The sequence below is a fragment of the Lottia gigantea genome (genome assembly GCF_000327385.1).
Source record: "Lottia gigantea unplaced genomic scaffold LOTGIsca_25, whole genome shotgun sequence".
Classification (NCBI taxonomy): Eukaryota; Metazoa; Mollusca; class Gastropoda; family Lottiidae; genus Lottia; species Lottia gigantea.
The window spans coordinates 2978345-3002622 of record NW_008708752.1 but is presented as its reverse complement, the minus strand read 5'-3'; the positions used below and the strand labels follow the sequence as shown (position 1 = coordinate 3002622).

Genomic DNA, 24278 nt, shown 5'->3' with positions numbered 1-24278 from the left:
AGAAAAAGCAACAGAAATAAAAGTAAAACCATACAAATAATATGTTGAAGTTAATACATTCAGGCTTTGGTGAATGTCATAGATGAAATATCACCGTCTACTTCAAACCTCTGTTAAAAAAAAGAAAACATACGATAAATATACATGCATTGTGCAATAAACGAACAAACGTAAGCGTGTCCATAATTTGTAAGCGTTATTCACACAAATTCCTGTGTGATTTCTTTGATTGGATGTCATTATGGCTACCCATAGAACGCCATGCTTTTGTTGAAGCTTAAATGTAGCATAATTTCAGGTTTCAGAATGCGCAAATTGATATCGGCTCTTAAATAAGAACCTCTATCCGAAAAGAAAAAACCACTGGTATTAAACGGTCGAGATGATCTCCGAAAGCTAAGTTAAACTTGGTATATTATTTAAACTTAGTGTAAACGAATTTTAGGCAACTGAAACATAAAATTAGTATTTTGTTAGGCATGGATAATGTTATTGGATTGCACAAACCGTCATGCAATTAAGCATTCATGCATAATGAATGTTTTATCAGGAAACATGTACAGAATTGTAGCTGATCGTGCGGTCGCGTAGTCAAATTATTTCGATTGAGAGTTTATATTATTGTTAGCTATTAGTCAGAGGGTAGGAGCTTGAAAAAATCTGTTAAAAATTGGTTGATCTACGCATGGAGTCATAAAGGGGTAGAGGACATCCTCGCTAAAAGTCAACGAGTCATTCGTTGTTTTAATTTTTTAGGGAAAGAAACTAAACGAGATGCAACTAAATAGTACAATATGCAGCACTGAAATGAAAGCTATAACCATGCCGAGGATTAGAGTGTTATCATACAAACAACCATGCCATTCTACAACAAAAAATTAAATAATAAGATGTTTAAACAAATATTTTCAACAGTTTCGAACCAATGTAAATACAGCCGTAACACCGTCTGTCGACATTGTCTGAAAAATCAAGAAATTTGATCGTGAAACTAACGGAGTTTCTGAATATTGACCATCATTAGCAGCGCAAGTCTCCCGGGTACAAATAAGGGGCAGCATGATTATAGGGGGGGCTGGCTCTGTGAAAGTATCTTAGGCGCAAGCTCGTCCATAGAGCGCCTGAGAGAAGTTCCCTCCGCAGAAAATTTGAAAAATAGGATAAAGTGCATTGATGTAACCGTTACGATCCTTCGAACCATGGCGGCTTTAAACATGAAATAGGGTTGGTATCAAAACACAAAAACTAAACCCAGCAAATGACCAAATAAATAAAAAAAAAAAATGCTTGGATTCTGGTCGTTGTAATTGAAACATAGATTTTCACATAACGCACAAAAAGTTTAAGTTGTATTCGATTACATCAATATCATGGCGCCAAGGATTTCAAAAACTACAACAACACAAATCAATACCCCCGGGGCGTTGTCAACTTTAAGTTGCTATTATTGATATAAACACGCGGTGGCCATTTGGTGCAATTGCATGGTTGAGATTCAATACCATCGCCTTTATAGCCATTATATACTTACTGATACCAATTTTCCATCAACAACTTTTCGTGTAATTGTCACGGTTTTACCTCTCCAATCAAACTTTTCTACCATTGAATCTCCTTCTAAAGTTATAACGGACTGAAAATATAATATCAGATCACTTTTATAAACCGTTTTAAATTTTAGATTTTAGTCATACAATTTTAATAGATAATAGACAAAGCAGACTGAATTGGCTTGTAGGTCAAATGGGATACATAAGCGGTTGCCCGCAGATAGTACCACTGCCCATGATCTGTCAAAAGACAGTGCTATACCCAGAATAATGAGCTACTAATTCAGTTTACCCAGTGGCGGGAAGGCCATAGGGGCAATTCCTCTTAAATACACGATATGAGCCATTTATTTTCATACCCCCCCCCCCCCTTTTTTATAATGTATTTGAATAGAAATACAAGGTTCTGCAGCCTCTGTTATACTATGTTCTCTTTACAGATTTAAAGAAGGAACTGACCTTGACAGTTTCACCATTAAGGGCATTATTTTCAAACTCTTCACCAAGCTTGAATTTGATATCTCTGTTTTTGTCACCAATAGTTGTAATAAAGTTCCAGGTATCACCATTTTGACTGATCTCTACTGTTGGATTACTGTTGGATATCATCTGCTTTGCCTGATCACTTATTCCTGAAAATATATATATCTTACACGTATGATACTATCTGTAGCGTCTTTTTTTCAAGTGGAAATCAAACCCTCCAAATGCTCAAAAATCAGCTCAGCATGAACATGAAGTACAGTCGTCTGTCTTTTCCAAACAGCTAAAATAGTCTTAAGTTTAACCAAAAATAGAAAACAACGATTTGAAATGCAATGCAATTACACTGATCAATTCGTCAATAAAAATCATATTTATCTGGTAACATATATAAAGCTAATGATATCTCGAACAATGTTAATAGAAGTTGAGAACATTTTGAGCCCAAGGGCATATCCTGTCGTTTTCTAAAGGTTCGCACTCAATGCTCTATATTTGTCTAAACAAAAACTCATTGTGATATTGACTTGATATTCGGTTACCATTAGGAATGACATAAAACATTTAGGAATCTATATAGTCTAGTGCCAGATACAAGTAGTTCGAGTTCGGTTGTCTAAAAGTGTCACACCTATATAACTATATATGTTAACATTGACCAACTCTTTCCAGATGTCAACTACACATTGTCGCTCATATTCACCTTGGAAGCATACTTTGACAAAATCTGAGATCCAACCACCAACTTACTCTGACCTTGACATACTCTTCTCAGATCTCACTATAGCTTACTCTAACGTTGACCAACTCCTCTCAGATCTCACCAACTTACTCTAACGTTGACCAACTCTTCTCAGATCTCACCAACTTACTCTGGGGTTGATCGACTCCTCTCAGATCCTACCAACTTACTAAGATGTTTACCACCTCCTCTCAGATCCCACCATCTTACTCTAACATTGACTAACTCCTCTCAGATCCCATCAACTTACTCAGATGTTTACCAGCTCATCTCAGATCCCACCAACTTACTCTAATATTGACTAACTCCTCTCAGATCCCATCAACTTACTAAGATGTTCACCAGTCTCTCTCAGATCTCAACAACTTACTCAGATGTTTACCACCTCCTCCCAAACCCCATCAGCTTACTGACGTTGACAAGCCCTCCCACCAACATAAAATTATGTTAACGAACTCTCAAATCTAACCAAAATATGTTGACCTTGACAGATATTACCAATCTACCCCTGACCTGAACATTATATCATTTAATGATCAACTTAAAAAGCAAAAGTGAACTGAATTCGATCTTCATATTTCAGTCTTGTCCTTTCACGTTAGCGTTATTCTAATCCCTAATATATCAAGATAAAGATTAGGAAAACCAAACGACATTATCTCTCGCCCAGACTTGATTTGAAGGTGAACCAGTGAGTAAATCATTGTGATATCGAAATGATTTGTAATTTGATAACACAATGTGTTGATAACAATTATTCATGGCAAATAAATCTCTCTGGAATAGTCTAATCGTAATACATTTTGTTTAGTGACATATTCAGACAGTTACAATCAGATGGATCAGCATTGAAACTTGTATGCTTAGATCAATGCTTATATTTACTAAGGGGAAGTCATATCTAGAACACATTGTTTTAATTAATATTTGTCTAAATCCCACAGTACTAGAAAAAAATACTAATTGTATGGCTAAGCATTTGTAAAAACTGTATGTTATCATTTAAGTATAGGGTAACGTAGGTTGGATTTGATCAATTAATGAAAAGTGTTATGGATAGCCGTGTTCACTGTGATCATATTTCTAATACTGTATCCCTTTCAGAACCTCTCAAACAGACCGATAAGTCAAGTGAGAAGGTAGACTACTTAACTTGTTGAGGAATGTTAAACACGGATTCTCTCTAGTGATGAAGGAGGTACATCATTTGTTAATTAATAAACAGGTCTGGTTAGACAAGCATCTACTTTCTGTACTCTTGTGGTTACAAGGTCACCAATTTAGTAAGCTAATGAGTCAAATTGCTTTAATTTCACAAATTCCGTATTCTGTTAATTTAGTACTACATTGTATACAGAGGTCATAGTGCAAAGGCTATGCACGTTAAAAGTCTTTCGATACTTGAAAATCGAGTATAGTTAATTGCCCAATTCATTTCTTTTTCATTCCATTCTACTAAACATCATAGTGCCATAGTGGTCTACTAAAGTTATCAGACATCAACTGAAATGCGCTGTATGTTTTATTTCTGATTTCAATACACAAGTATCATAGAAGTTTATACTGCTCATCAATAAATAATAGTAGAACTCGTATAAGACAAACGAAATGTTTGACGCTAAACTTTCTAATTTACTCTGAAGTTTTATTTTATTAATCTAATAAGTGTAGTCTAAAATATCTAGAAAAATATAGCTAAGGTTTCAATCGTTATCTCTTTAAAGGAAGGCATGTGGTGTTAATGTAATTGCACGGGAAAGGATCTTTTAAATTTTGATAAGCGCCACGGGTAACAAAGCTGTAGTAATAACATGACGGTTCTTCGCCCTTAAGAAATATTCTGGTACATTATTTCACCAATAACAGTTTAACGAAGTAGATTAATGAATTGCAGGCTCACTTATCTCACGATCTACCGTGATATATTTCCGTTAATAATATAAACAACCCCAGTTCTGCTATTTTCATCCCCACGTCCAGCAATTTTAAAGGGGCAGCGTGCAATATTTTAATTATTAACTTTGTAATTTACATTATGCAGGATATTTTGTAGATAAAACAATCAGATAATTTAATGGACTTATTTCTCTAGATTTTGATCTTAAGTTTTCATAAATTTGAGTAAATAACTTTTCATAGATACCTACTAAAAATCAGACTACCCCTTTAATTAGTATAAGAGTGAAGACGTTCATAAACACTCCTATTTAACGCGCTGGGCGCGGTCATAATTATGCAAGTCTCGCTACTGAAACACTTTGCTTTTCAAATACTTCAGTGAGAAAGAAATGCTAACAAATCCCTCAGCCGTCTCAAGTCATGTCCTAGATGCTCAAAATTACAGAGAACTGTGTTAAACACAATAGCAGTTTCTAAAGCATATCCTGCTATTCAGTGTTGATGCAGTACAGACTACATTTGTCGAACATATTTATCAAAGAATAAATGAGAAGAATTCTGTTTCTTATCTCTGTAACATCAGTTGACCCTAGGTTAAGGTCTAATAATATCTACAGAACTTGAAATACATCAACACTTGCAGAAATATAAACACACGCCGCTGTATACATTATAATTACTAGAATGTTTATGTTTCTACAACTGTAAAGAGAAGGTGAATGAGTTAAATTGAAAGGAAAGGGTATATCCATTGATATTCATTCAAGTCCCTTTTATAAAATGAAATAAATTAAGTCTTGCGTACTACTTTTTTGCACCATGTGGGGATAATGAAGACGGGCAAAAACCATGCAGAGTGCAAAGATGGACATTTTTGTCAGGACATCACCTTTTCGATTTCGAACTATCGAGGGATCTTTAACGTACACAGTCTGTAGCAAACAGGGCCTCGGTTTATTGTCCCATCCGAACGACTAGACACCTTTTCTATGTTATAGCCAAGTATAGGGCCCAAATTATTGTCAAGGGTTTGCGAAGACATCATAATATATATGCCCTTATGAATGCCCAAATTACTAACGATCCAAAACCCGAAGTCTACAATAAAAGTTTGGCAATATACATTTGTAGCAGCTTATGAGGAAGTTTTTCATGATGAAGGTAACAGTATATATAAAGTAAAAAAATACGTTATTTCCGGAGTTACATTGTAACAAGTTGAACGTTGAATAATCATAAATCAAAGTGACAGTGATAGCTGAAATGAAGTTATCAAGAGTTTTAGATATAAATCAAGAGTTCTAGATATAGATGATATAAATCAAGAGCTCTAGATATAAATCAAGAGTTCTAGATATAAATCAAGAGTTCTAGATATAAATCAAGACTTTTAGATATAAATTATATAAATCAAGAGTTCTGGATATAAAATCAAGAGTTCTGGATATAAATCAAGAGTTCTACATATAAATCAAGATGTCTGGATATAAATCAAGAGTTCTAGATACAAAAATTAAGAGTTCTAGATATATATATAGTTATAGATACACATCAAGAGTTCAAGATATAAATCTCAAACGTCAAGATATAAATCTAAAAGTTAAAATACAAATCAACGGATCTGCGTTTAGATCAAGAGTTTTAAACAAAAATCAACAGGTATATGGATATAAATCAAGAGGAATAGATGAAAATTAGGCAATTGAGAACGGAAATTGACATTTATATGATTATATTTGGGAAAGGTGTTGAAGACATAAACAAAACAATTGAAGTTGCTTTTTCTGATTTGATTTACACGTTAGAAACAATCTGAAAACATCATAGAACACAATCTCCAGTTCGATCGATGAAAGTGAGAATTTATGTTAAACAATGACTAACAGCTGCAAGAAGTTAAATCTTTAACTAAAGTCTAAAGTCTGGCGTCGTGTGCTCTCATAATTTCATTAAATACAAGTAGATCTTGAAATTGTTACCTCATAATGTCATATATTATATTATACTATACTGTATTATATCATAGAATGTTGCTTGTAAATCATGACTTGACAAGAGTTGATGGAAATTTACAATCTTTTACAACCTTGTAAAATTAAATGGAATGAAGAGAATGGAGTTTTACGTCCTTTTACGCTTATAAGAGTGAATTGAGGGAAATTATGCCAGGACAATGATATTAGCCTACTCTTTTTCGATTCCCAATTGTCTGTAGCGCACGGGGCGTCGGATAAAACAAATCCTATCCGAACGATAAGACGCCTATTCCATGTCTGTCTGTGATATCAGTTAGCTGGAAGCGGACATTAACTTGTCATCTTCCAACAACTACCTAGTCCGTGATCAGCCCCTCAGACCTGTATCACTGATGCTGAAACCGGTTGGGAAAATCCGTATTATCTCACCCCATACCCTGGATCTTCAGCGACCAACAACTCATCGAGCCATCGCGGTTCCTACAACAAATGAGATATTACGAAATGTTTATTCGTACTGAGGAAATTCGCTCGATCATAGCGGTATTTCACTTAATAACTGAGACATTTTAGTTGACAAACTTCGTTCGATATAACAAATATTGCAAACCGAGTCCGTTTTCCTAAAGTCGATTACATTACGAAATAGCATGGGTAGACTGAAACATCTACCTCTATTCAAGCCTCTGATAGCTATTTCGTTACTCCAGCCGATTATCAGAGGCTGGAATAGAGGCAGTTATTTCGGACTATAGCATGTGGATTCTTGTACCAGGCACAATATTATGTTATTATGTTTATACTCTTTCCCTAACGACCGACATCGCCTTTCTGATCCTTGTTACAGAGGTTGGATCAAGGTCATTATAATGTCAAAACGTTAACCTTTTTTTAGATTGCGATATAAATAGCGACGATTAGCCTGCATAATGCATTTGGTTTTTTTTCTAAATTGGATCGGACTTGAATATTTTATTTTCAAGAAGTAAATGTATGCCACCACTTTTTAATTTTTTTTTATTATAAACGGCATCTGAATATACCAAAAATAAACTTTTCATTATCTTTCTTCACGAAATTGGCATCAACAAAATTTATCTTGCTCCAAACTATAACATCTTTTTTGAAAAGAAACCGTAGAACCTTATGAATAAAAAGACAATTTCATATTTTCAGACTCATCCTCACTTAAAAGAATTACCATTCTCATAAAAAACCCATTCATTTCTTGCAAAAATTGGCCAAACATATGACTGAATAGGTTAAAGTGATCAAAATTTAACTCACCCATTTTATCCATTAAGGGACCAAGGTTATCAGTTGTTTCCTTTTTCCATTTTCCAATAAGAGCTGCCATTCTGATACCCTTTTCTGTAAACGAGAAAAACAGACTTTGAAATAGTTCACAAGCTGCAAGATATTCGACTGACTGCACAAGTTGGATAGCGCGCTATAGTAGTGGTGTATCGCCAGTAATACAGTCACGTGGTTTGATATGTAAATAAGTAATTATCTGTAATTCAAATTTACAGTCTGCTGTATGGTTTGAACAACGACTTTTGCAAATTGGTTGGTTTTGAACTGTATTATTAATTCAGTACAAATAGGCCTGCCTGACTGATCAATCAGGCTATGGTGATTTATATGTATATGTGACTTATAGTATCGATTTGCATCAGTCCAATTTTCAATAAGACGTCTGTGGTTTCTGCAATTCCACTAAAACTAAGTGCTGATGACGTAACTAATCGTAAAATATGCTTTATCACAATATAAGGTCAACGTGTTGGATAGAACTATAATATATACTATATATAGTTTTATGGTTTAACGTACGGATTCTACAAACACTATTTATCACAAATCTTGCAAATCATCAACATTATATGTGTGTGTGTATCCCAAAACAAATATGTTGGGTATCTAGTGTATATACTTCAGACAAAAATATATTGGGTAGCTAGTGTATATACTTCAGACAAAAATATATTGGGTAGCTTATGTATATCTCAAAACAAAATATATTGGGTAGCTTATGTATATCTCAAAACAAAATATATTGGGTAGCTTATGTATATCTCAAAACAAAATATATTGGGTAGCTTATGTATATCTCAAAACAAAATATATTGGGTAGCTTATGTATATCTCAAAACAAAATATATTGGGTAGCTTATGTATATCTCAAAACAAAATATATTGGGTAGCTTATGTATATCTCAAAACAAAATATATTGGGTAGCTTATGTATATCTCAAAACAAAATATATTGGGTAGCTTATGAATATTCTTTTAACAAAATTAAATTGGGTTTTTGGTATATATATTCTTCAAACAAAAATATGTTGGATATCTAGTGTATATACTTCAGACAAAAATATATTTGGTAACTAGTCTATAAAAAAAATATATATATTGGGTAGCTAGTATATATCTCAATCAAAAATATATTGGGTAGCTAGTATATACATATTCTAATCACCAATATATTGGGCAGCTAGTATATATTTTTCAAACAGGATTATATTGGGTAGCTAGTATATATCTCAAACAAATATATTGGGTAGCTAGTATATATCTCAAACAAAAATATATTGGGTAGCTAGTATATATCTCAAACAAATATATATTGGGTAGCTAGTATATATCTCAAACAAATATATATTGGGTAGCTAGTATATATCTCAAACAAAAATATATTGGGTAGCTAGTATATATCTCAAACAAAAATATATTGGATAGCTAGTATATATCTCAAACAAATATATATTGGGTAGCTAGTCTATACATCAAACCAGTAACTAATCACTAATGCATACCTCAGCCAAAAATATTTTGAATGGCGAGACCTATCCTAAATTGAGAAGTGATTGAGAGTCACCACGCCAAAGACCAACGAACGGAGGTGAAGAACCTTTTTATCTATAAGAATCTCTTTCCGCCCCTTCACTATTAGTCATTGATTAGATAAGACCAACATCACAAAGGTTACCATTCAAATACTCTCAAAATCATAAATATAGTCCATCAGTTGGTAGTCTACCGTGCTCCATATGAGAGGCTGATAAACTTTTTCATCGATTGTTCATGAACGCTTGCCATGATATGTTAAGAAATCGATGTCTTAAATAAGACAGAAAAGAAAGCTCCAAATGAGCCTTAAAGGTCTGATTTCCATTATTTTGTACCATACATTTCATCATCTTTAGACTGCCAATTTTCTCAACTGGCCACTCATATTCCCGACCAGACTGCACAGAATATATCTGCTGAAACATCTAAAATACTGAAAACTGCAACCAGAAAATATGTTATTTGATTGGCACAACTTTGACCCCGAACATTTTAAAAATGTAGGTTGCGACTAAGTCCCGACAACGTAATATTTTAAGAACAATATCTCGATATTCCAGGTCGCAAATATGAAACAAAAAAAAGCCTTCCCTATATATAATTTGATCAGCTAGCTGAGCGAGAGAAAAAATTAATCAAATGATAACTAGTAATCAGTAGTCTCAAAAAATCTACGAGAAAAAGTGTCAAAGTTTTGAGACCAAGATTACAGTTTAGTATTTCAAGTCTTGTGTAATCTTGAACGCCAGTAATACATCCAACAAGTTTGTGGCACGATGGCAATGAACCACGACTTTGTCTTAAAAACAGATTTGCTGAGTATTGCTGTCATTATTTTTTCAAAATGAAAATAATTCCACTGCCATAAAAAGCATCTAAAAATCTTGCCAGAATTCAGTAGAATACACAATTTAGTTTCTGCGATTAGTGACGACCATTTTCAAAATGGCACCCCATATGAATGATGTGAATTCCAAACTTTATATTGGAGCTCTATGCTTTCTTTTTGTATCAGAACAATCAGCCATAAGAGCATTACTAATGACGTATGGTTTCAAGCACGACAGTAGTTTGGAAAAATCCATCATGGAAACTGAAAGGTATAGAGAACATTACATGGCAACGTTACAATATTTCTGTGGTCAGAATGTGTATTTCTTTGCCTCGGAGCGATGACAATATTAGGTGAATCCTAATGATTTCTGACGACAGAAAAACCGTTAAACTGGATACTTTAATCATATCCTTCTCTCTTATAAAACATTGATGGTTTCCAATTTGACCTAGATAAAGGGTAAAAAAAAACGACTAATATCTGAAAATATTCTGAGTAACTTTTTACCTTACGAAACTTTTTTATGTTATTCATTAGTCACTCTTTGTGTTGTATGAATTATTTGTTAAGAGTACATGTGTAACCCAATCTGATTAAAATGCAGATTTTTTGTGTATTATAACTCTGATCCTGGTACCCTTGAAAAGATCATTTTTCAATTCTGTTACTGTTCAATCATCTGTAAATGTAATTGTTAATGGACGCAGGCAGATTCAACTTTAGGGAAAATGCCGAGGATTGTCGAATGCATTGACAAGTGCAATAAGCATGTTCTTCATCAAAAAGATGTCTTTTCAAGTTTCCTTTGCGACAATGCATATCCTCAGCTTATTAATACTATAATTAGATAGATTGTGCCAGGACATTTATGACACTTGAGCGTATATATAAATATTCATTAGCCATTGAATGGAGTTTTACATCCTACTTTACTGCAACCTGTCGGTTAATGAAGACGGGCAACACCATGCAGGGTGCAATGAGGGAAATTTTGCCAGGACAGTGACTGCTCTGCTCTTTTTCGATTTCCAACTGTCGAGAAATCTTTAACGTATACAGCCTGTAGCACACAGGGCCTCGATTTATTGTCCAATCCGAACGACTAGATGCTTTTTCCATGTCAGCTCCTCTTACCTGCATCACTGACAAGGGGAAACCGGGTTAAAAAATCCGAAGGTATCGAAGGTATTATTTCGAACTATGCCGAGATTGAACCCTTGACAATCAGGTAAGGTGCTGGAAAACAAATGGTCTTGCTTAGAGATTTTTGTCATCGACTAGAGTCTTTTCAAGAGTTTCACCGAGCACACGAGGAGACAAAAATCTCCAGTCAGTCATTTTCCACCATGTCGAAAATCAAATGCGGAGCATGACGGTCTGTTTTGCAGACAATAAAACCAGCGGAGACAGTTATCAAAGTTATAAATCCACCCGATATAAATCCTGTCGGAGACGCGATAATCTTGTCGTGTTAGCATGGCCACACACGAGATGTTACTCAAGATTCGAGTCGGGGACAAAATTCGCAGATCTAGACCGCTAGTGCGTCCAAATCTTTAGCGAGCAAGCGTCTAACTCATTGAGCCATTTATTAGAGAACAATTATTACACTCAATGCACTAAATGATAGCAGTCCTATCAATAACACTTAACACTCAATGTGAAAATGTCAAACTAGAGTAGAAGGTCAAATCCGTTTGACATGATACACTTATTGTGGTATAATTAATTTCATTCTAATTTATATATAAAATGAAATCAACAATTATGGAGGGTTCTGTAGCACGTTCGGTTAGAGCGTTAGTTCTTTAAATGGCACCATTTGTTTGGTTACGTCGATTAAATGATGGTTGTGGGTCATAATCTCTGTCAACATATCATCACTTGACTTGGGCAATTTAGAAACAGTAATCAATGGCAATTTCTTAGATATAAAGAACTACGCTTACCTGATTTAAGATCTAATGTAAGGTTTCTATTTGCTGGCATATCAAACACGAATCTGAAATTATCAAAAGAGTCTTATTATACTAAAATTTACTACAAGCTTTACTCCAAATTCCGTTACTGATACTGAATACCTTGGTTAGTCATTTTTCATATTTAAAGAGAATTCCCCAACAAACAGGATTAGTAGGAAAAAGGAGTGTTTTCGTGGAAATTGGCATTCTTACAACCATAGAATAATGCAATTGTTCTAAGTACAAGTAAGTGAATGTTAAGAAAATGGCTGATAGCTAACCATCATTTTATGACCTGAACCAACCGACCATCAATATAATTCAACCGCAGGAGCTAAAGAAAGACAAAACCAAACATCCGGAGCTGCATTTAAGATTGAACCTATTTCAGGTTAAACCATCATCAGCAGCAACGTTATGAATTCATTATTGGGAAACATTTTGTGTTCAGATAAGCAATTTTGAATTAACATATTTGATACTGCAGGTCAATTTTTACAAATTGATACGCTGATATCTTGAACATTGTCCATTGAAATTGGTAAGTGAGTTACCATTGGCGTTTCTAACAAATTCATCTAACACTCACCAATGCGTTCTTTAATGCCTGGTACTGCAGTGCTTAACAATTATGGGACCCCCACCCGCCCCACTTACTTTTTTCTTTTACAGAAAGCCACTGTGTGTTGTAATTATTTATGATATTGGCCAGGCATATTTTGCCGATTATGTCTTATTTTCCTTGTTGTTTCATTAAAATTATTTTCCAGCTGATCAAAAATTGACTTTAAACATAAAATATTAAAGTGTGTATTTAATATAATTTACCACATTCCTGACATACTCTATGAATTAGTATAACTACTAGTATATCGTATAAGTCACTATACTAGTATTCTATTATCATTAATTAGTACTAACAGATGTACCAACTCCAAATACCAACACTTCTCATTGTTATCTATAATTAAAGGGATACAACATTGGAATTTTCAGAAATGAACAAGGGGGCTTTTATATTGGCTTTAAGGTTTTATTGACACACAATCGTCGCTTTTGAAATTTCAGTACCATTTCTGTGAAGAATTTTCAAATTGAAACTAAACCGGAAATGACAACCTAGCTATTGCGTAGTTCTAGTAGCCTACCAAAGTCTTTTAACCGACGTTGTTTATGGATCCTTTTCTAAGAAATTGTGTCAAAAACTGAAACGGGAATCTGAATCTGAATCTGAAAACCACCAATGAGTATTATAAGAAAAAAGATATGAAAGAATACCAGTAATTTCCAGGATACTACTTAGGTTTGCAAAGGTCCTGTCTACCAGTCGGTCCTGTATCAAATTTCTTGGTACCAAGAACTTCCGAAACTTAATTTGGAGATATTAAAGCTATAGGATAGGGTACAAATAAATAAAATACGCCAAGTTCTGCATATTTAGACAGACAGACAGAAAATGAAAAAAAAAAAGCTAAAATGCCTGGCGTTGTCATAAGGAGGACAAGAAGGGTAAAATTTTATTTCATTTAATCGTTCCTTTCAACTTATCAATAACACATCTATAAAAAAAATGACAATGACTCATAGCCGATGACATGACTTTTGGACCCAAAGAACAATACAATTGTGTAATATTATTTGTATAACCTTGAACGAATGTTTGACTCGATCTGACAATATCTTGAATAAGATTTGAATGTGTCGTTAGGTATAGTAATAGTAATATTTACATACCGTTCGTAGTCAATGCAATACTCAATGTTTGAGGTTTCGCCGCAGATCATGAGAACTAAACCAATATGAAAGACATTTATTTACTTTGTATATTACTATACAAATCTCTTCTAGGTAATTACTCATTGAATTTTAAAATCTATTTCATTTGCTAACATATCCTTTTATACTCTTGTAATATGCTGAAGGAAAAATGTTGTGGAAATAGTCAACTGTAGATACTATTTCATATCACAATTCAAAATTAGTATCTTATATTACTGAAGTCTTTTTGATTTTGAATTAGTTTTAAACTTTCCCTTTTAGACATTTCTTCATTTTGGCTACAACCGACTGAAGGCTGCATGAAATGGTCACCATAATTATCATCAGTATAGCACCACCTCAACAAAAGCAGCATCAACATCAGCAGCAACAGCACCACTAGCATCAGCATCATTTCAGTATCAGCCACATCTCCATCAACACCAGTACCATCATTATCAACAGCAACAGCAACACCTCCATCAACAATAGCAGCTGCGTAAAGCACCAGTATCTATTGCTAGTAGCAGTAGCAGCAGTCATGATCCATAATCAATCATCGTCGCCATTATCGCATCGCTCATTATCAACTTCATCAACGTCCATTATCATCTAAGTGTAAGATCATATGCACTTTAAATGTCGGACTATCTTTACGTTTGTCAAAAAAGCCATTTATCAATGTGAACGAAACGACTTTTGGACAGATCAAAAAGTAATAACGATATTAGCTTAACCATGACACAATTTTTGTTATAATCCCACACTATCTTTCATAAATTTTGAATTGATTGTTAGAGTAAATAGAAGTGTAGAAATGAATTATATCAATATTGACACACTGTCTGTTTTCAATGTAAATTCAGACGGTGTTTGTTGTTGAAAATGAGTCGAATAAGAAAGTCAACCACGTGAAGTGTGTGCGCGTGTAAAAAAAAAAGGGGGGGGGGGGGCATGGAAAAAGCCTCTGGTCGTCCGGATCGGACAATTAGCCGAGTCTTCGTATGCTACAGGCTGAGCCTCTAAAAGATTCCTCGACGGTTGGAAACGGAGTAATAGAGAAAGCTTTGTAATGCCGCTGTCCAAATTTCCCTCAATGCACACTAAATGCTGTTGCCCGTCTTGATTGGGGCAGAAACGTAGGATGAATAACATCATTTCATTTGTTGACGGGATTCAAAGATTCAAGGTCAGTAGCGAGTCGGTATATCGCCTGTGACCGTAACAGCCTAATAGGTTAGAGAACCGCCTATGAGTAAGAGAATTTACGACGCCAAAACTAATGTCATTTGGCAGTCGCCCTGGTCCGGACTTTACATCCTTTCCTTCACACACTATACGAATGAACACTACTTAGCTGTTTTGTAATCCGTTAGTCACAGTAAAATACATACAAGCATATACCACTTATCTCCCTTTCCACACAAAACTCACGAAAGAATATCGTTCGTTTTGTCAGATATTTCAGTAAATCTACGTAAGATGATCATCAAGATATGCTTTTATATAATCCCGTCGTTTTTTTTCATTGTGACTGGACACCATACAAAGTTGTCTCATGGTCACAACTTATTATCACACGTGTTCATGGTCACAATTACAACTTATTATCACACATGTTCATGGGCACAACTTATAATCACATGTTCATGATCACAACTTATAATCACATGTTCATGATCACAACTTATAATCAACTAATATTCATGACCGCAACTTATTAACACACATGTTCATGACCGCAACTTATCATCACATACTATTGTCACAATGTACAACTTATTATCACATGTTCAAACAACTTATCATCACATGTTCATACAAATTATTATCAATCTTCATACAACAGATTATCACATGTTCATGGTCACAACTTATTAATTATCACATGTTCTTGGTCACAACTTATTAATTATCACATGTTCATGGTCACAACTTATTAATTATCACATGTTCTTGGTCACAACTTATTATCATATGTTCATATAACACATTATCACATGTTTATGGTTGCAACTTATTATCACATGTTCATGATCACAACTTATAATCACATGTTCATACAAATTATTATCAATCTTCATACAACAGATTATCACATGTTCATGGTCACAACTTATTAATTATCACATGTTTATGGTCACAACTTATTAATTATCACATGTTCATGGTCACAACTTATTAATTATCACATGTTCTTGGTCACAACTTATTATCATATGTTCATATAACACATTATCACATGTTTATGGTTGCAACTTATTATCACATGTTCATGATCACAACTTATAATCACATGTTCATGATCACAACTTATAATCACATGTTCATACAAATTATTATCAATCTTCATACAACAGATTATCACATGTCCATGGTCACAACTTATTAATTATCACATGTTCATGGTCACAACTTATTAATTATCACATGTTCATGGTCACAACTTATTAATTATCACATGTTCTTGGTCACAACTTATTATCATTTGTTCATATAACACATTATCACATGTTTATGGTTGCAACTTATTATCACATGTTCATGATCACAACTTATAATCACATGTTCATACAAATTATTATCAATCTTCATACAACAGATTATCACATGTTCATGGTCACAACTTATTAATTATCACATGTTCATGGTCACAACTTATTAATTATCACATGTTCATGGTCACAGCTTATTAATTATCACATGTTCTTGGTCACAACTTATTATCATATGTTCATATAACACATTATCACATGTTTATGGTTGCAACTTATTATCACATGTTCATGATCACAACTTATAATCACATGTTCATACAAATTATTATCAATCTTCATACAACAGATTATCACATGTTCATGGTCACAACTTATTAATTATCACATGTTCATGGTCACAACTTATTAATTATCACATGTTCTTGGTTACAACTTATTATCATATGTTCATATAACATATTATCACATGTTCATGGTTGCAACTTATTATCACATGGCCGCTTCAAGCTACTGCACCGTTATACCATTATATTATTTATATATAGTCGGAATACACCAGATCATAAATCAATTTTTGTTATATTGTTATGATTTGTTATCTAATGAATAAATCACATTGGTTGTTATACAACTTACGTTTTAAGCTCTGTAAAATAACAGGCGAGGGGTTAGTAAAGGGATCTTAACAAATTTTTGCCTTTGGAGCATATTGAATGTCATTGGTCTACGCCATCCAATAGAAATATATGTATCATGTTCATCATGGAAATAAGAGTTGTTGTTTAATAGCTCTATTAATATTCTATCATCCCAGTTAGCTATTATAATGTATTTCACACAGTAAATTGTTAACAGGGTTAAGGCCTGTATACATCGGCAGCATATTTACAGCAGGTTCCTAAACACTTTATGCATCTTCGCCTTCCTAGATTAGAAAATTGTCAAGGGGCAAGCCCTACCATGTCTTGTGACCTCAACAAAGGGGGCCCCACCCCCAGTCAATGAAATCCTAGCTACGCCACTGTTAGTGTACACATGGTCATTTATCGTCTTAGTTTGGTGTGTTGTTAAACAAGTGTATACCCTGCTTTATAGTTCAATTTTGGAGTTTTGCCATTAACCTGAAACCTAAGCCACGTACAATCTATCGATACGTTTGTATATCAAGATAGAGGTATAATGAATCAGGTAACACGTTACCGACATCACATAAATTTGATAATTTCCTGAATAGTTGGATAATATTCAATTAAGAAATTAGGTTGTCAGACATAGTAATGTATGCTACTTGATCAACTGAGTTGATACACATAAAACCCGGTGGTAATTTCATATCGAAAATGTATCCAGCCAAGGGATGTAATCCTCGATCGTTTTATTTTAGCTTTTCAATAGAAATTCCCAGCGTTTGGTTGGTCTACAATCAAAATGGAGAAGTGGCAGCAGTTTAGAATGTCCTGGAGTCGTCGATATACCCAGCCAAGTCATATAGTTATTTTATTTATCTGCTTTACATATCACCTTTCGAAAGAAATTCCCAACGTTTGGCTCGTCTACAATCGTAATTGAGAAGTTGTGTCAATATTCGGAGATAAACCGAACGAACTGTTTGCCTTTTTTTCAGCTATCCATATCACTTTTCAAAATGAATTCCCAGCATTCAATTTAAAAACAACGTTATTGAGAAGTTGTAGTAGTCTAAGTTTCCAGTTATTGGAATGCATGTCAAAATTAATGAAAACATGGACTATCCGCATTACTTATGAAATGTTTGTATGTTATTACATGGCGTTCTATTTATTTAATGAAAAGTGAGCTGGACCAGATTAATTTTACATTTTTTTTACCAAAATACATATCCCTGCCTTTGATTGGTAATGGGAAGTACTGGCTTTCGGACTATACTTTGAACCATCACTGATCCCATTTAACGTAAAATCATGAGATGATCCAACCAAGATTAGAAATAAATTCCTATGTTTGAAAGTGTCTAGCTTTCAAGATAATTAGCCTATATACAGTCACTCACAAACTTAAACTTTAAACAGTGCTTATTAGATCAGGCTCAATTTCTGCTCTGTCTAGAGAATCACGTATTCCTGCTATTTTTGGAAATATTTGTGTATATTGCTGTATATAAACCATAGATCAATATTGTTATCATAAATAAACTATATCGTTTGAGAATTGATTTCAAATTTTCTCAAACCCGAAACTGATAGTAGGCCAATGAATATTCAGGTTTATCAAAGTGGGACAAAGAAAGACAGAATTAAATATATCTCACAAGGATATGCATCTTTGCACTAATCTTTTTCGGATTGAAGATGACTTTTTCAAGGCCATCGTACTTTCACAAGCCGATCGAGATTAGAAACCATGACCACATTTTTTTGAGGTGCCCAAGCAACTGACGTTATGTAAAGAATGAACACTCTAACATACTGTGCTACAGAACTCCCCAAAACACAAGGGCCACTGCACGATACGATTGATTGACTTGTAGACTTCCAGATACCAGTTGTAGCAGATGGAAAATTCGACATCTCTATTATGTTCCGTTAATTTGTGGCATTCTAAATCCACCTTCACCCCATCTTCACAATGTCAAAAGCTGTTACGAAGTTTGCAATAGCTTGACATTGTGAAGATGATGTTTACCCCGACACCCCTAGACAACTTATCTGTATATGCTCGTTGGACAGGATAATTTCATATATTGTTGATAATTATGTATGTTGATACTACAGAGAATTTATTGACCTTGGTTGGTTTGCAAACTAGATATTCGAATGTAACCGAATGTCACGGTAGGCGTAAACCAACCATCATCTACATTATTCTCTTGGTACCCACTTTCGAGCATACGTTTCCTACGTCATTGATATCACAAAAAAGTTTTCTAAACTTTAAACACGTATGAAGGAGACTGGTGGTATCGATTTTCACCATTCTAATTTTCAATCAAAGGTCTTTAGTTCTTGCAATTCCACTTAAAACTAATAACGCCAATAATATTAACAGCCTTTGCGATAGTAAAGATAGTTTTCGTGGAATTGCAAGAACCGTTCACAGACGTCTGTCATAAAATTGTAATTACACAAATGGATGCTCTCAGTGACCCAGATACACATAGAAAGTTAAGAAAACCACTTTACAATCCCTTTAACTTATAATATATCGATTGATATTAGTATAATATATAGACACACATTATATCTCTTGGTATAATCTTATTTCCTCTGAGATAGGCCACAACACCAGAGGACAATAAAACACAATTAATTTTGATTTTAGTGTCAAGTCAAATAAAACCGCCATGAAATCGATAACTTTGTTTTAAGATGGATTCTTCTGTAATATGATTTGAATACGAAATTAAGTTTATTTTTAGTATAAGAACTAGACTTCATCCTAAAAGGTATTAGGACTACATATGATAGTAACGTAAACTAAAAGACAAGGTTGTCAACATTACAAACTGCAGTTGGGGATCCTTTACTTTAATTGTTGCACAAATGATGCCCCCCCCCCCCCCCCCCCCCCTTATGTATGTTGTAGTACATACACTACGTCACGGCGCCACCCTTCTTCATTAATTAAGGGACATAGCAGATCATTTTAAGTTTTAAAAAAATAATGTTTTATGGGCGACAAAGTAAACCTTTGTGCAACTAGTTGACTAGTTGTCGAAATATTAAGCGGATCTGCACCGAACTTATCGTATGATGGTTACCATAATCCAACCAACAACTTTGTATTAAAAGATTTCTTGACTTTTAAATCGATTTGCTTGGGTTGTCAATCATTGAACATGAAGCAAATTGGATTTTCACAGAAATCATAGAAATTATTGGCGATAAAGTCGACAAGTTGACAACACCCAGGAGGTTCGTATGTAATGAGGATAATGGTATCGAATATTTAAGTTTTTGGAAATATATTTGACATTAAACAAATCTAAAGGGAAGGGATCGCCATCCGTTTGATCATTCGCACTGTAGTCTCAGAAACAGGATTTTTTTCAGTTAAGCCAATCAGTAATATTGTTCTCAGCTGAGTCGAAATTTGAGCCTTCAAATCCATGCGTGTCCAGAATTATCTGCGTTTGAAAGTTAAAATGACGACTCGTCTCTTCTTGAGACTCTGCCATATTGAAAAGTCCTATATAGAAATAGAAAGTGAAATTTCTAGTTGGATGTATATTTAAACCGATTACTCGATCTTCGTACAGTTCTAGTACTAGATCTAGTACTTCTGAAGACTAGGCCTATAATATATACATTATATATTCAAGACCCAAATCCACCCCTGAAAATGGCCAATCTGTCTCTCTAACGCCGAATAAAAAGTAAATATAGATTGTAAAAAGTAAAAAAAAGGCTAATCTCTTTCGTTATAACTGTACAGAACTGAACTGATACGATGGTCATGTGGTTTCAGTTTGACACAAATTTGAGTACATACCCCCTATCCCCCCCCCCCCCCCCCCCCCACCACATCCCAAATCCTTCGCTTATGAGCATGATATCAAAATAATTGCATATATCTTCGTTAACGAAACAAAAATAATGTCAATAGCGCTTTAAAACAAAAATATTGATGAGAACCAATAATATAAAATCCTGACCTTGATTAATTATCTTGTCCTGGGTCAAATAATTAAAAGGTTTGATATCAGGGTGATATAACCTTTCTACATCAGCATGATATAAACAACTTTACTACTATTACTCATTTACTAGGAATTTACTTAACTAACTCTTTATTAACTGGTGGTTGGGCTAAATTTAATCAGTTTTGCACAAATTTGCATATTAGGGACACCATTCCCTGCTGTATAGCTTCTCCAAGGGTACCACAAAGTTGTCATACCAAAACAACAAAATCTCTTACCTTCAAAACCTCTAAATTATTGTAGAATCGAAACAATGAAGCCTAAGATAAACGTCTGAATGCATGTATAGAGGGCAAAGTGACATGCGTTGATTCGTCTGCTCTCTCGGCTTCCAACGTCTGCTGCAAATATTACAAGAATGTAACGATCTAGTTCGTTTATGACGATATTGGTAACTTCTGCTATATTGTTTGTTGTATATATATATATAACGTATATTTCTTATAACTAGCACATATACAAAATTCTTGAAATTCCCGACTTGAATATAGAAGTTGGACGATCAATATAAGTGTGGCTTTTTATACCGGTATAAATTTTCCCTTTAATAAACTTGGTGATCAGAATCAATTATTTAAACGTGGTACCGAAAAAATTTGTTATCTCCCTTTAATGGGTTGATATTTTTGCTAACAGCTCTTTGGAACATTATTATACAAATAGACTTCAGGCTGATCCAATGAAATTTTGCGTCCTGCTTCTCTGCAACTGATGAAAACGACACAGCTTATGTAGTGTGCAATGGAGCAAATTTTAGCAGGATAGCGATGTCTATTCTAGCCTACTATAGTTTTTGATTTTCAACCGTCACATGCACTGACTGTAGTAAATGTCATCTCGGGCTGTTCCATCCGAACTAATTGCCTTTTCCATGTCAGTCCCTCGGACCCAATCCTATAGGTAATATCTCAAAGTCAGGTTGCCCCTTATTTGTAACCCCAGTCTTGGGAGGCTGGCGCCGGCACTGCAAACGGTCCTAGTATATATTTCACCGTATCATAATATCAACATTTTTATTCTTCCGTATAATTATAATAATATTATAATGTTAGTAAATAATACAATACCATCAATCAATTATCTCAGTATAATACTGTTTCAACAATTAATATCATCCAATATTAATATAATAACATTATATCAGTATTATAATAATACAAGAAAAAAAAAGAAGCAAAATACGGGATTTGTGACGTCATTAAAGGATAAATATTATCATCTTGCAAAATATTTTGCCAAATTATGTCAGTATAACAAATATATTGCAAAAATATCAACTTGTGAAGCAACAAAATCAGTTATGTCTTTATTAGCGGTTTATGACGTCACAAATCCCGAATCGTAGCCTAGAACTAATTTATATGGATTTGTTTAGTAGCCTAATGAATTATCATCAATTAAATTTCATCATGTACAGGTTGAGTCTGTTTTTCTGACTGCACAGAACCAAGATGTGCCAATTTGAAGTTCCCGGCAACTAAATCGTCGTACGAGATTCCACTTGGTGGCGCCACTGGTCCCATTTTATACTCTTCTGGAACTTGGTCAAGGTGAGCTGACTTTTTGTAAAATCCCAGTTCTTCAAGAAGTTCGACCAATTCATCATATTTCACAGTTTCGACATTGAGTCTCTGGAATATAAATAAATAAATATGCACAAGATCATACATTTTGATACAATGGATTGAATGTGTAGGAATGGTCGACGATGTTAGTTAGATAGGCAAACAAAGAATCAAATAAATATCACGTTCCCAATTTAAGGACCCACTCCAGTAATTAATTTGATGCATGTTATTTTTAGAAATCCTCTTTCTCCCTCCCTTTTGGGGGTTTTGCATGTCGATTTTTGACTTATTTTTGGTCTAGATTTGGAATTTGATGTCTGAAATTGCATTTTCTTTCAGACTTTTTGAGATGATGAGAGATTTTCATGAATATTTCTAAAAATACTCGTTTTGTGTGCATTGACAGTCAAGCCAATGTGGATAAAATGTAGTGGTCTACTTTCATTCAAATTTTCAAAATTTTCTAACGGTGACACAATGTTTTCTACCAATGTTTTCTTTGAAAATTCCATTAATATTACCAAAATACTTACATAAAAGTAGACATTATCTTCATCATAAAACCTAAGATGAGGTTTCTGCGCATCGTTATAGTTAGTTATCGACAAACTGGGATAACTTTAATTGGTCAAGGAAAGTAATCCCCCCTTTAAGCACAGAATCAATATGTTATACGGATCCCTGTCATTTTCTCAAATTTAAGTTGATTATTTGTTCTTCTATGGTGACCCATTGGGGACATAATTTAGTTTCTTCTTTTTTTTAATAATAAGGTCACAATAATTTCTTTTGCACTGACAACACTCCGTATTTCGTGGATCAGTAGTGTTTAATTCAAGCAATATTAATTTTCAAAGGATACTATAGTTGAATTTCATCCGCAAACTTCTTCAGTTCCGGGAAAATTCTCTTAAAAGATCAGTTCTGTTTTATCTGAAAAAGTGATATGCATTGATCAATTCAAGAACATTAACACAAAGGTTACAGGGTGGTAACCTTTCCTAACCCAAACCCCAGAATACATAGAACTGAAGAAATTTTTCTGTGATTGGTACGTACATGATTGGTGACGTAGAAGTAGAAGTAAAAGAACAGTCCAATGATTCAGTTCACTGACCGTTATCAAGTGTATCAGTTCTTTTAAATCTTCAATAAATTCCATCTATATCCCTCCAACTATTTGGCACTGTTTCTGTTTCGCCCTCCTCCTGTGCTAATAAAATAAAACTACGGTTACTTACGTGAAGTTCCCCTTTCTTTATCCGACCAGACATGGCAACGCTTATTACCATTGCAAACAATACTACGCTTTGGATTTTCATGTTGTCTTGCCAGCAATCGTAGAGTTCTGTCAGCTGATAAATGGCTATTTGATATTTCTTAAGATGTTCTACGAGACGAGAGTGTGCGACACGTGTTAAGTATTAAAATCATTCAAAATCATTACCGTATATACTGTAAAAATATTCTTTTGAAT

At 34.1% G+C, this 24278-nt stretch overlaps 2 protein-coding genes across 2 annotated transcripts in view; both read right to left on the bottom strand.

Moving 5' to 3' along the window:
• Nucleotides 1-21531, bottom strand: part of LOTGIDRAFT_150127 (hypothetical protein) — a 21885-nt gene extending 354 nt beyond the window's left edge. Inside the window, exons 1-6 of the mRNA XM_009055771.1 lie at nt 21452-21531; nt 12288-12340; nt 7938-8021; nt 2010-2182; nt 1532-1633; nt 1-962 (exon numbers count right to left, since the gene is read on the bottom strand). Coding sequence (XP_009054019.1) covers nt 909-962; nt 1532-1633; nt 2010-2182; nt 7938-8007 — 399 coding nt within the window. The 5' untranslated portion in view covers nt 8008-8021; nt 12288-12340; nt 21452-21531 and the 3' untranslated portion in view covers nt 1-908. The remainder of the gene's footprint in view (nt 963-1531; nt 1634-2009; nt 2183-7937; nt 8022-12287; nt 12341-21451) is intronic.
• Nucleotides 21532-22630: 1099 nt separating this feature from the next.
• LOTGIDRAFT_160676 (hypothetical protein) lies at nt 22631-24123 on the bottom strand (the record flags this gene model as incomplete). The annotated part of the gene is made up of 2 exons (XM_009055770.1): nt 22631-22864; nt 24043-24123. 2 exons carry the CDS (start codon nt 24121-24123, stop codon nt 22631-22633), a joined length of 315 nt encoding a protein of 104 aa, XP_009054018.1.
• Between the last annotated feature and the right edge of the window lie 155 nt (nt 24124-24278).